Genomic DNA, 13,500 nt, shown 5'->3' with positions numbered 1-13,500 from the left:
TCCTTCACATAATGTGTGCTCTCCTCTTTACTCAGCAGGAAAAAAAATACAATTTGGGAATGCCCTTGATTGGGGGAACTGATTTTATTAATGACATAAATGGATATTAAAATCCTTCATCACCTTACTTTCTAATGTTCTGATTAAATTAGTGTCTGATCTGGAAGGATCTAAAGAAACCTCAGAATTCAGCCCATATTGTTGTTTTAAAGTTTCAAATGATTGAAGTGCCCCCTTGTGGACAAATGAGTAGTAGAAATGTATATTTGTCTGAAATAGTTACTTTACATATCTAGAAAAGTTCTATAAATTGAATTTATTCGTCGTAGTGCTTGTCATGGGGGAAGCAGGTGTCACAACCCCCTACTTTTTAAACGGCTGCACCCATTCGGATTGCAGGCTGTGTCAAAAGGTATTTTTCATATAAGCTGAGGCGCTGCAAGAAAATGGACAATTGGCCGCAAATGGTCCCCGGGCCACCACAGCTGCCGAATACATCTTTACAGGTTTCAATTTTTTTTTCTTTTTCTTTCTTGGGTGTTTTTTTTTTTTTTTGTAGAACGGATCAATGACATTCATTCCTCCGCAGTGGAAAAGCACGTAAATCAAGGCGTCAGTTCAAGTGAAGTTGCATAGTTGAGGCATGAGAAGTGGGGCGACGCACCCGAGTGAGGTCACTTCGCGTGGCCGTGTCTCGTGACGATCTCGATGGGCGGGTCGTCAACAACGGTCGCGGTGTGTGAGAGCTTGTGTGTATGTGTGGGAAGGTAGTAAACGCCGCAGCAGGGACTGGCCCAGAGTGCGTTGTTTTGAATTAGCTCCACGGACATCCAGCACTGACCGGAGGGCAGTCAGCGGGGGCCTGTGGATAAGATGGCGGATGTCGGGAGCGATGAAACGCGACCGCCTCTCCCTTCGGTATCCCACCACAACGGCCCGGTGGCGGCGACCGCACCGGCGATGGGCTCCGCGGCCCTCAGCCCGGTCACGGCCACGGCCACGTCGGGTCCGCGGATGGTGCGGATAGTCAAGTCCGAGTCGGGCTATGGCTTCAACGTCCGAGGGCAGGTCAGCGAAGGTGGCCAACTGCGGAGTATCAACGGAGAACTGTACGCTCCTCTCCAGCACGTCAGCGCCGTGCTGCCCGGCGGGGCTGCGGACCGGGCGGGCATCGCCAAAGGTGACCGGATCCTGGAGGTGTAAGTCGGCTTCGTCACCGACTGGTAGCCACCGTCGCTAGCCTTGACGTTTAACTGTTGCTTCTTTCCCCTTAAGCGTGTGTTTATTAGCCACCCGTCATGGTTTTCGTCACCACCCGCGTTGCCAGACATCGTTTTAAATAACAAGGGCCATGTTAGACGTCAATCAGTTTATATAACTTCCACTACGGGCTGTACATGTTGATTAGCTCCAGCCAAGCAGCTAGCCCAGGTAGCTAGCGTCTCGTCGAGACAGCCCGCGGTTGCCCTCCCCGTTTTCACCCGGACACACTCATTCCACGCGAGTTCGATATTTATAAGGCAGCCTCTCTGGCGTTTTCCCGAGATTTTGGCCGTTTGAACCGCGGTGGTTCTTGAGAATAGTGGACCGCAGCGTTGCCCCTCCGACTCGTCGTCGCCGTGTGTGTTTGCAGCCCTCTTTTATGGAGCATTTACATAAACATTCATACTCTAAATGTGCCTTGCGAGTGGTCCTTTGAGGTCTAAAGCCAGATAACGATTTTAATATATAGCGCTTAACACACAGGTGTCAAATCCAATCCTTTGGTATCCAGCTCGTCAGCAAGCTCTGCGGGATTCTGTTAATGACTCTGGTCCTTTGTATCAGACGTGTTGGACCAGAGACATATAAAACAGGCTGGATAGGGGCTCCAGGGCACCAGACTTCAAGACCCCCTGATCTATGATCTAAAACAGGCTGGATACTGGCCCTCAAGGATGGAGTTGGACACTTGTGTGTTAAGCATGCCCTAAAAAATTTAATGGTGCAGTGGTTCATAGTGCAGTGTGCCATAAACATACATGATCTGATAGCAAACTTTAAAGGGAGTCTTCCAAATCTTTTGAAGTCTGCACAATTTTAAGCAGCCCATGCATGATATCATTTCAATCTACTCTAAATTTCCCCAGCTTTTTGTTTTGCTGAAATTAGCTTGTTTAGAGGGGGGCGTCCTGTCTTAAGCAAGCAAGCCCAATGACGAGTACCTTTTTTTTTTTTTTTTTAAGAGTTCACATTTGCAGAGCTAAGACTAAAATGCAAAGAAGCTATGGGTTGTATTTTTCCCTCACAAATTCCACACTTCATCTCCGTTGAATCACACTTGTTAAGTCTGCAGAATTGTGTGCGTTGCATGTAGCGGCTAGAAACTGCATCTACAGCTTCAAAATTCGTGCCGCTTGCGCTTCAGTCGGTGTAGTGCAGCTGTTGATTTGAAGGCGTTCGATCTACACCCAGCCTGGCTTCCAAGTAATGGATGGAAAAACTGATGGGCCCATTTTTTTTTAGTTGAAGTTAGCTGTTCTGTTACATCATAATTTGTGAAAAGAAAGGCTGTCTCACAGACGGATTTTCAAAAATGTTTTTTCATACTTGATGGGTGTGCAGGGACTCTAGAGACCCTATTTATATGCAAGCAATTAAAAAGTCATTTTTCCAGAATATATCCTCCTATCTGAAAGTCATGAGACATGCGAACGTGACCCTGGGGATCAGAAAGGCTAAAATCACACGGAGGGAACTGAAACGAGCTTGCTCCTCGTTTGCTTAGCCATCAGAAATCTCAAGTGCCGAAAAGAGTGTTTGGGTGTTGAGCCACTTGATGTCATTTGAAAAGCAGCCTGCTTAGCGATTTTGCTAAATACAAATGAATCCGTTTTGCAAGTCAGTATTTTGCAGCGAGTGTGGTTTTGGTCTCATATCTGATGTTATTTTGTCACACTATGAGGGAAATGTGTTGTTGTAGAAGCGGATCTTTTGCGGGCTGGATGGTGTCGTGGAGACCCACTGCATGTAAAAAAAAAAAAATCAACACTGACCATTTTTGATTCCGTGAAAGGGAGAATTGCGGTGTTGAATAAATCGCCATTTGGCGCCTCTGCCATCTGCCAAGCCAACCGAGCAGGTGTGTGACAACACCATAAAGCAAGAGAGGCAGCTCGGTTATTCATTTGTTACCCCAGTGACAACCGTGTACATGGTCACTGGCGATCAAGCGTTTTATAAAGAACAGCTCGTCAGCAAGCTCTGCGGGATTCTGTTAATGACTCTGGTCCTTTGTATCAGACGTGTTGGACCAGAGACATATAAAACAGGCTGGATAGGGGCTCCAGGGCACCAGACTTCAAGACCCCCTGATCTATGATCTAAAACAGGCTGGATACTGGCCCTCAAGGATGGAGTTGGACACTTGTGTGTTAAGCATGCCCTAAAAAATTTAATGGTGCAGTGGTTCATAGTGCAGTGTGCCATAAACATACATGATCTGATAGCAAACTTTCAAGGGAGTCTTCCAAATCTTTTGAAGTCTGCACAATTTTAAGCAGCCCATGCATGATATCATTTCAATCTACTCTAAATTTCCCCAGCTTTTTGTTTTGCTGAAATTAGCTTGTTTAGAGGGGGGCGTCCTGTCTTAAGCAAGCAAGCCCAATGACGAGTACTTTTTTTTTTTTTTTTTAAGAGTTCACATTTGCAGAGCTAAGACTAAAATGCAAAGAAGCTATGGGTTGTATTTTTCCCTCACAAATTCCACACTTCATCTCCGTTGAATCACACTTGTTAAGTCTGCAGAATTGTGTGCGTTGCATGTAGCGGCTAGAAACTGCATCTACAGCTTCAAAATTCGTGCCGCTTGCGCTTCAGTCGGTGTAGTGCAGCTGTTGATTTGAAGGCGTTCGATCTACACCCAGCCTGGCTTCCAAGTAATGGATGGAAAAACTGATGGGCCCATTTTTTTTTAGTTGAAGTTAGCTGTTCTGTTACATCATAATTTGTGAAAAGAAAGGCTGTCTCACAGACGGATTTTCAAAAATGTTTTTTCATACTTGATGGGTGTGCAGGGACTCTAGAGACCCTATTTATATGCAAGCAATTAAAAAGTCATTTTTCCAGAATATATCCTCCTATCTGAAAGTCATGAGACATGCGAACGTGACCCTGGGGATCAGAAAGGCTAAAATCACACGGAGGGAACTGAAACGAGCTTGCTCCTCGTTTGCTTAGCCATCAGAAATCTCAAGTGCCGAAAAGAGTGTTTGGGTGTTGAGCCACTTGATGTCATTTGAAAAGCAGCCTGCTTAGCGATTTTGCTAAATACAAATGAATCCGTTTTGCAAGTCAGTATTTTGCAGCGAGTGTGGTTTTGGTCTCATATCTGATGTTATTTTGTCACACTATGAGGGAAATGTGTTGTTGTAGAAGCGGATCTTTTGCGGGCTGGATGGTGTCGTGGAGACCCACTGCATGTAAAAAAAAAAAAATCAACACTGACCATTTTTGATTCCGTGAAAGGGAGAATTGCGGTGTTGAATAAATCGCCATTTGGCGCCTCTGCCATCTGCCAAGCCAACCGAGCAGGTGTGTGACAACACCATAAAGCAAGAGAGGCAGCTCGGTTATTCATTTGTTACCCCAGTGACAACCGTGTACATGGTCACTGGCGATCAAGCGTTTTATAAAGAAAAAAAAAAACACCGCAGTAAGACACATTCGGCTCCAGAAATGCCTTCAGCCAGACAGCATGCATTCGTAAGTTAACACAGCGGTGTGTGTTTTGTCCAGCAACGGTGTGAGCGTGGAGGGCGCCACCCACAAGCAGGTGGTGGACCTGATTCGTGCCGGCGAGAAGGAGCTGGTCCTGGCCGTGCTGTCGGTCCCACCGCAGGAGGTTGATGGCCTGGAGGGAGGCGAGGACATCCAACCCAACTACGACTACAGCGACAAACAGGCCGTGCCCATCTCCATCCCCACGTACAAGCACGTGGAGCAGCACTCCGAGAGGTTTGTGGTAAGTACTTACTTGTTTTGGGGGGGAAACACTGTGCACTTTTTAAAAAAAAAAACAATATAAAAAAAGTAGGTCACCTTTAACCTGAGGGGGCGCCTAACCTGCATCATAGGAAATTGCTGGCGGTCAGCAGTTTGCGATTGTAGCTAGCAATCAGAGCTGTTGCCAAACATCTGTTTTTTTCTTGTTGTTTTTTTAAAAATTATGATTCAAAGTTAGTTTGATCTGCAATTCACCGATGGCATTGTCAAAGTATGGGAATCTGGGGCGCCAGGAGCAACACTTTAAAATGGTACACGTGAGCTACGGTAGTGATGTTTCTGCACATTTCTGTGCATTTTTTGAGAGATTTCATATTTTAGGTTATGACAAGTGCTAAGAAGGTGCAGGTTATGACATTGGTGTGCAATTGCCTCTTCTTAGGTATACAACGTGTACATGTCGGGCCGGCAGCTGTGCTCCAAGCGCTACCGAGAGTTTGCTATCCTCAGCCAGAACCTGAAGCGCGAGTTCTCCAACTTTAACTTCCCCAAGCTGCCCGGCAAGTGGCCCTTCTCGCTCTCCGAGCAGCAGCTGGACGCCCGCCGCCGCGGACTGGAGGAATACCTGGAGAGAGGTGCGCGCGTTGATGTTTTGAGGCCCTAAGATGTTTATTTGATTATATTCTCATCTCCCCCCATACGTCTAGTTTGTTCTGTACGAGTGATCGGGGAGAGCGACATCATGCAGGAGTTTCTCTCGGAATCAGACGAGGTACATGACTTGTTCTGTATTAAAGGAGCCGTATATAACCACACAAAATCCTACCTGGGAAATACAGCAAAATATGCGGTGTTGACATGAAATACCGCGCTCATTGTCTTTATTACAGGGTCCGTCGTGGCCGTTGCTCATCATCATCTAGGTGTGCGTGCCTATGCGCCTTTATGGGAACGCGCTCGTGCAGATGCGTGTGCGTGCACATGCGGGTGGTTGGCTGCTTGTAAAGTAGATTTTCGAACACAAATGGTTGGGGCACCCTGTTTTATTCCATGACTTACAACAAATCAAGGTATTCATTATATAATGAGCTAAAAGGAATCAGCACATTGCAGTCAACCAAATACAGGAAAAACCTGTCAAATGAATACAGTAGAGTATTACAGGGCCCTTGTTGGTGTAAACGTTCAGTGGGCATGCAACAAGCCACACTTGTCTTTCCTTTCACCGCGCAGAACTACAACGGCGTGACAGACGTGGAGCTGCGCGTCGCGCTGCCTGACAAGACCACCATTTCTGTCAGGGTGCGCAAGAACAGCACCACAGATCAAGTTTACCAGGTCGAGGGGACCCCTCCGCAAGCCGATTTCCTCAATTTCCCCCCCCCCAAATCTTGATGTAGTCAACACGAATGATTGTGCTTCCTGTAGGCGTTGGTGGTGAAGGTGGGAATGGACAGCATTATGGCCAGCTACTTTGCCCTGTTTGAGGTCATCAATCATACATTTGGTAAGAGCTTAGTTGTATGTAGTTGTCACGTTAAGCGGTAGCCACAAAGGTGACCCGAGCTTTCATAAATACATCCATCCTCGCGTATGCATGTGTGCGTGCGCGTGTGTGTGTGTGTATATATATCTATATTTTTTTCAATACAGTGAATATATGATATAGTTCTTGTCTTCCACTGCAAGTGCGAAAGCTGGCGCCCAACGAGTTCCCGCACAAGCTTTATGTACAGAACTACACGTCGGCCGTGCCCGGCACTTGCCTGGCACTCCGCAAGTGGCTCTTCAGCTTCCAGGAGGAGGACCTGCTCCGAGACAACCCGCTGGCGCTGCACTACTGCTTTCACCAGGTAACGATTAGTCTCGTCAGACTCGGGTCTTTTTGCCAACGAAGGAAGAAAAAAGTGTCTAGCGCCTGAATGTTGTTTTTTTTTTTCCCCCCCTCCTCTCCTCGCCGTTGCCATCTAGGCGCTGGATGATGTGAAGAAGGGATTCATAAAAACAGAGGACAAATCCTACCAGCTGCAGAAGCTGGCAGAGCAGCGCAAGATGGCCACGGTCAGTGCCACAGAACCATCTTTGTCCGGGCCGGGGGCTTGGGGCAGTGCTACTACACATACGAGAGCTATGACTGGAAGTTCACAAAGATGAACAGAAAGAGCCTTTAGAATAAAACCCCCCGGCGTGTTAGCAATAGGCATGAAACGGTGTCTCATTTCAGTCTCACGGGCCGCTATAGGACCGACGGTATGAATTAAAAAAAAAAAAAGGGGGGGGGGGATGTGGCTTCCTGGTAAATCTATTATTTTTGAAGTATTTCTAATCAACACAAATTTGAACCCCCATAAAAATTATTTTCCACTGAACGAATTTATGTCTGAATCACATGCAGTATTTGAGAAAATGTAACCACAAAAAAGTTTTCTACATAAAATAAAAACAGTAGGACAGTTGATGTCACTATTTTTCAGAAATTGTGTCACTACTCCTCTGGGCTCTGTGAAGTAACATGAGTGGAAACGAGCTGTTAGCCATTCCGGTTAGCTTGACATCTGCCTCAGTAGCAAATGTAGAGCATTTTCTTTTCTTTTTTTCTCATCAATTGGAGAAAGGGTAATTCTCGTGGCTGGTTGCAAACATCCTCCTCAAAAAAAAAAAAAAAATCATTTGAGAACCCCTGATTTATAGTGACAGCTCAGAGCTGATAATCGAGATATAATTTTTCACATGTTTGTGTGTGTGTGTGTGTGTGTGTCGCCCGTCAGTACCTGAGCCAGCTGCGCACATGCGAAGGCTACAATGAGGTGGTTTTCCCCCACTGCTCCTGCGACTCCCGGAGGAAGGGCCACGTCATCACGGCCATCAGCATCCATCACTTCAAGTTGCACGCATGCAGCGAGGACGGCGCGCTGGAGGTAAGCGTGTGCCAGCTGCCACGGTTCACCAACAATGACCAAAATTAGCAGATTAATCGATGATTACTCGTTGCCAATTTTCTGATATGTCCTGGACCAAACCAGTCACTGAATAATAAGTAGTTTGTTCATTCTCTGCACTGTTGATTTGAAATAATGACCTGTTTTTGAAAACATGTTTTTTTGTTGTTGTTGTTTTTTCTTTAATCTGATTCATCCGTTAATAATTGTCAGATGAACAGATTGTTTCAAATAATCATGAGTTGCAGCCCTAACATCGTAACGGCAAAACTCAAATACTGTAGTTGCTCATACGGTGCAGAATGTGGCGACGGATCGTCACTCCACCGAGCCGATGACAGGCGGAGAAACTGTGTGGGCACCGTGTTGAGTCAATGAAGTGGTTTTGCTTCATTTGAAATCCATTCTTTTGAGGAAAGAACACAAACGACGGTTTATTTGAGCGACTGAGCGCGGGCAATGCGACTCGCTATGAAAGCTCCCGGTGTGCCCTCGGTCCCACTCAGAACCAGGTGATAGCCTTCGAGTGGGGCGAGATGCAGCGCTGGGACACGGACGAGGAGGGCATGGCCTTCTGCTTCGAGTACGCCCGAGGGGAGAAGAAGCCTCGCTGGGTCAAGATTTTCACTCCATATGTGAGTGGAGACCCACCGATGCACTCGCTTGATCGGCAAACAGATGGGATCAAAGCAAAGAGCGCAAAAAGCTTCCCGCACTGACTTGCGTCTGTGTCGTTTGGTTTTGTGCGGCAGTTCAACTACATGCACGAGTGCTTCGAGCGAGTGTTTTGTGAGCTCAAGTGGAGGAAGCAGGTAGGGACCACTCCTTTCCTTTCCCGTTCTGGGGGGGTGGGGGGAAGCGCACGACTCCCAAGTTCAAATGTCTAAAAATGGCTTATTCTTCACCTTATCTTTGGAAACACCCAGACAGAAAAAGTCTTTGTGTGTGTGTGTGTGTGTGTGCGCGTCCGCGCCCTGAATTAATTGTGGTCGTCTTTTCACTCAGGTTGAGGAAGAGGCTTCTGATAAAGACAACAAAAACTGCAGCAACAACGGTAGGCGTGCAAAACATGAAATAACAACATTCTTCGGAACTTGCGAGCCGAACCACAAGGGAAGGAATTTTTCAAGTGACCTACTCGGCGTCCACGCTCTTGTTTGACAAAGCCTGAAAGGACAAGCCTAGGGGAGTTGTTTCGCATGCGATATCCGACTCGCTGCCGGCCTCGTGATCATGATTCAGAAAGATAGGAGCCTTTGCTGATGACATGTCGCCGACTGTCATATACTACATACAATAGAATAGATGCTATGCTAAGTTGCCTAGCAGATGGTATTGTGAATAGAGTACGCTCTCTTCGGTTGACGTCGACGTAAGCGGTGACGTTGTGACGCTTTACGATGACGTCACGACTTTGCTCCGCCCTGGCTCTTTGCCGGTGGAAAACCAAACATGTTCTTTGTAAGAACTTGTTGAATGCCAACTAAGCACAGCGCTGGCCCTGGCGCCCGACGAGCACCAAGTTTGTTTTGGGTGGAAAAGGGCTATCGGTGACCATTTGTGGGTTCGCTGATTTGGGGCTTCAAATAACGGCTCCTCTGAGATTGCGTTTGGGAAATGCGTGGCGACCCGTGTCCAATGCTCTAGGGGCCACACGAGGATGTCCTGGGCCTGACTGTATGCCGCCGGTGACATGTTCTTTCGTCCGTGGCTCTGTGTTGCAGAGTTTCTGTCACCCCTGGAGACGCAGCAGAAGGGATGGCGCCACCTAGGGGGGGAGATTGCCACATCTTAAACGAACGCAACACCGCAAACCCGTCCCACATTCCACTTGCATCGTCACACCCACCCCGAGAGCGCGCCCATCCACCACAGCAAGACTTGAGGGAGGCGGGCCGCACCCCCTGAGAAAGCTTAAAATGGAATCAAGCTTTTTTTTTTTCCCGCAAGGGGAGGGAAGAGGAACACGTCACACACTAAGCCAGGGACACTTAGCAAGATGAGCAATGAAGGGAATTCAGCTTTCATTTAATTCCCGGATCTCCATACCGAGTGTCTGTGAGACGCTGCTCTCCCGTGTCGGTTCGGCGGGCGACGGACAGAAGCGCATTCTGGAAATGGGACCGCCAGCGGCGGAATTACGTACTTGGCCTCCAGTGCGCCCATGCGACTGACAGAGCGGGAAGCAAAAAGGAGGGAAGCGGACTAAATGAGAAGAATTCTTTTTTCTTTTTTTGCGAGACCGAAAGATGCGAAGTCCGACGCCAGACATGAACAACAAAGTTTTCTATTAGTGGGGTCTTTTTTGTTGTTGTTATTTTGTCCAAAAAAAAAAAAACCACAGGTGAAACAACATGTAACTGTTCTAATTATGTGTACATTTAACAAGCTGTTTTTCCTGATCAAATATAGATTAATATGAGCTATCATTATTGATTTATTGATCGAACATGAATTGTATGGAAAGCCATTCGAGCATTTATTCATTGTCCTTGATCATCATCGATGTCCTCAGTAAGATCATTCAGCGCACTAATTAATCCACCAACATCAGTGTTTTGAATTTTGTTTTGTTTCGTTTTTCATGACTAGCAATAAGCACTTAATCATGTCTACTGTGCTGCACTACTAACACGAGTGGGCTCACCTAGTAGGCCTATTTCACGCACTAGTTGCCAATCAGGATCTACTAGTAGTGGTTGCAGTCATTAACTCGTCGGCCAAACGTGGCACAATACCTGAAGAAAAAACCTTTTGCTAATTTGACACAGTCGTTCGAGTGGTGCACTGAATTGTGTTACTAGTGAGGAGTATGGACTTGAAGCTGGATATCAATGATCTGGAACGGATGCTTTCCATAAAATGTTGCATTGGGGTCGGGGGGGATCTCCGTTTGCGGCCTAATCGGTGTCGGGGGTTCCCTGTGTCACAGCCTGCAGTTCTCTTAACGAACGAAAGGGGGCAGCAGATGCCAAGTGCTTAGTCGTGTTTGGGGAGAATGTGATGCCTGGGGGGCTGTGTGGCTCAGCCAGCTAAGTCTGCCTCATTTGCAGGTGGCTCCATGAACCATGTCAAGAAGTGTGTATGCGCGTGTCTAACTAACCGAGCTCCGCGGCCAGCTGTCTCACTCGCATGCCGGCAGCTCTCCGAACGGTGCTCGGTTGGGATTCTCTGTGAGTGCCAGCTTCACGGATGCCGCGTCTGCTCTGCTTGCTGGGAATGGGGTCTACCTTAGGGAAAATGAGAGGGGGGTATTTGAGCGCAAAAAGCACACCATTGGCGAATATACCGTCACTTTAGCTCGTATAGCGGCCAAGTAGTGTTTCCACTTCGGTTTCTCTGTTAAACATCAGCGTTATAGATGCCACGTCTGCTCTGCAGGCGCTTATGACCTCTGCCGCGACTTGAGCTGCTATCAGATAAGATCATCACGTTGGTTTATTTCCGGAAGGGCAAATGGGAGGCATTTATTTGAGTACAAGTAGAGGAAATACGGTCATTTAGAAGATAGATGAACCGTTTTCTCTCGTCTGCCCATCCCCCGTCGTCCTTTTCCTCTTCAGGTTGCTCTGCTATCATTACGCTGCAATATGGTTGCCACGGCAGCACCATCAGCAGCCCCGCACGACTGTTCGTTTTTCAGTCCTGGCAAATCGGCTAATTCCGCTTGTCATGGAGTCGAGGCCTGGACTTGTGTGTGTGTGTGCGTGTGTGCGTGCGCGCGTGCGCTAGATGTACATGTGCTGTCATTCTCTGCCATCAGTGAGTTGAATGTCACCTTGTTCAAGGCGACCAGAATCTTACGGATCCCACTAGATGTTGTGTGCCAAGAGCGTCAGAACATCGTGTAATTCCTTAAACAAATGAAGTAAAATAGAAGCTAACGCACTATTAGTCAAGACTATCCTTAAATGGATCCCTCAGTGTCCCCACTCGGGTAAACATTGACAAGGTAGTGGTTAGCACATCTGCGTCGCTGTTTTGAGGGTCAAATCTCGAGGTTTTATATTCAGGAGGCTCTTGAGAATGGGTGGACGGATCGCGAACGTACACGTACGTATACACAAACAACAATAACCTGCTGAGCCCATTGGACTGCCTTGCTAACCAAATTCCTCGATGAGCAAAATTGACTCAGATGATATATTTCTCTCCACCGAGTCCACCTTGGTTTTGTCCTTTCGATTTTATTTGAAAGTTTACATTCACTTTGCCAGACAGTACATGTATATTAGTCACAGACCGCGCGCGCGCGCACGCACACACACACACACACACACACACACACACACACACCTTCCCCAGAGTGGTTATTTTGAGGTTCTGTTCATCACATAGCGGCAGGCTTTGTTTGGTCTGTGACTGATATTCATTTCACCATTGTTTGTTTTAATTCCTCTGCGCAAACCAGTCAGTTTTTCAATGAATGTAGCCTACGATCAGGCCGTGACTGAAAGAAAGAAGCGATTATTTAGGACAGACAGTGACGTCTTTCGCGGATCTAAGTGCTGTTTTTTGTTGGGGGGGTTTTCCATGTTACTTTTATTTGTGTGTTGGGGGGGGGGCGACAGTCACGATGGATTATTGTGAATTGTGCTTAGAAGCACACGCCGAAGACAAACGACAACTCGTAAGGCTATCAAGAGTTTGCTTTTATCTTGGAAAAGAAAAGTCAACAAAGGATTGACCTACCGAGAAAAGAAGAAACGTCAAAATGGACAATTGTAGAGTAAGAAATTGTAACATGATTTTAAATAAAGTTACCGAATACACATTGCCAAATGTGCTAGTGATGGGTGTTTTTCATCCGTGTAGATTTGGCGGAATCTTGAATAAATTTACAATGAAAAATTGTCATTTGCGTGTGTGTGTGTGAGAGAGATTTTAAAGTGGTACCTGAATCAGAATCTGATTTATTGGCCAAGTATGTAAAAACGCACGAGGAATTTGCTTTTTGGGGGTTTTTTTTGCCCTTTCTGAGGCCCCTGGTATGTCTGTGGAAGGTTTCCTGGCACTCCGTGCTTCCAATACAATACATCTTTATTTACAACAGTTGCAGCTGTAACAAAGCGCTTGATCAAACATTGAACATCCAATAATAGTTATACAAGTGGGTTTCCACCACCTGGAAAAATCCCATTTCATGCCATCGCTGAGTCGAACTCGATTCTGATTTGAGTGGCACAGTTTACGTGTGTCTGCCCTAAATTGCTGATGCGGCACTTTTGCTCGCTTCTTCTTTAATTCATTTTGCGGAGGCGCGTTAACTGCGGGGAGAATAAGGCCCTTGGAAATGTTAAGTGCCCAGGTCATCTTTTCAAAGCCGATTAGTTGCGCGTAAAGACGACGGGAGGACCTTTTAATTTGACGGCCATGAGACGCTGTGGTTTGAATAATGGATGAGCACCATGTTCTCTTACAGTTTGCTCTGCCAGAAAAAAAAAAATTAATCTGCATGTCCTTGTTTTTGTTCTCCGCTGAGTCCTTCATTGGAGCTTCATTCACACGGGGATCTTGCAAAATAGCCGCATCAGAGCCATAACTGGCCAAAGTCTACCTGGCTTTAGCTTTTTCA

General features: G+C 46.7%; 1 protein-coding gene across 1 annotated transcript; it reads left to right on the top strand.

The window, feature by feature from the left end:
- On the top strand, positions 1 to 12,689 carry snx27a (sorting nexin 27a). The gene is made up of 13 exons (XM_019867796.1): positions 1 to 1,199; positions 4,780 to 5,005; positions 5,429 to 5,621; positions 5,694 to 5,758; positions 6,220 to 6,324; positions 6,415 to 6,493; positions 6,676 to 6,839; positions 6,958 to 7,047; positions 7,755 to 7,904; positions 8,432 to 8,560; positions 8,678 to 8,737; positions 8,931 to 8,979; positions 9,650 to 12,689. The coding sequence occupies exons 1-13, from the start codon at positions 874 to 876 to the stop codon at positions 9,718 to 9,720; spliced, it is 1,707 nt and encodes a 568-aa protein (XP_019723355.1). The 5' UTR covers positions 1 to 873; the 3' UTR covers positions 9,721 to 12,689.
- The last annotated feature ends 811 nt before the right edge of the window (positions 12,690 to 13,500 follow it).

Source organism: Hippocampus comes, unplaced genomic scaffold (genome assembly GCF_001891065.2).
Source record: "Hippocampus comes isolate QL1 unplaced genomic scaffold, H_comes_QL1_v1.1 scaffold207, whole genome shotgun sequence".
Classification (NCBI taxonomy): Eukaryota; Metazoa; Chordata; class Actinopteri; order Syngnathiformes; family Syngnathidae; genus Hippocampus; species Hippocampus comes.
This window is presented reverse-complemented; position numbering and strand designations above follow the sequence as displayed.

Excerpts from the sequence above, each read along its gene's own strand:
- snx27a (XM_019867796.1), top strand. The coding sequence starts at position 874 with ATGGCGGATGTCGGGAGCGATGAAACGCGACCGCCTCTCCCTTCGGTA. Across the intron at positions 5,006-5,428 it reads AGCACTCCGAGAGGTTTGTG|GTATACAACGTGTACATGTC; the intron begins GTAAGTACTTAC and ends GCCTCTTCTTAG. Across the intron at positions 8,561-8,677 it reads TCAAGATTTTCACTCCATAT|TTCAACTACATGCACGAGTG; the intron begins GTGAGTGGAGAC and ends TTTGTGCGGCAG.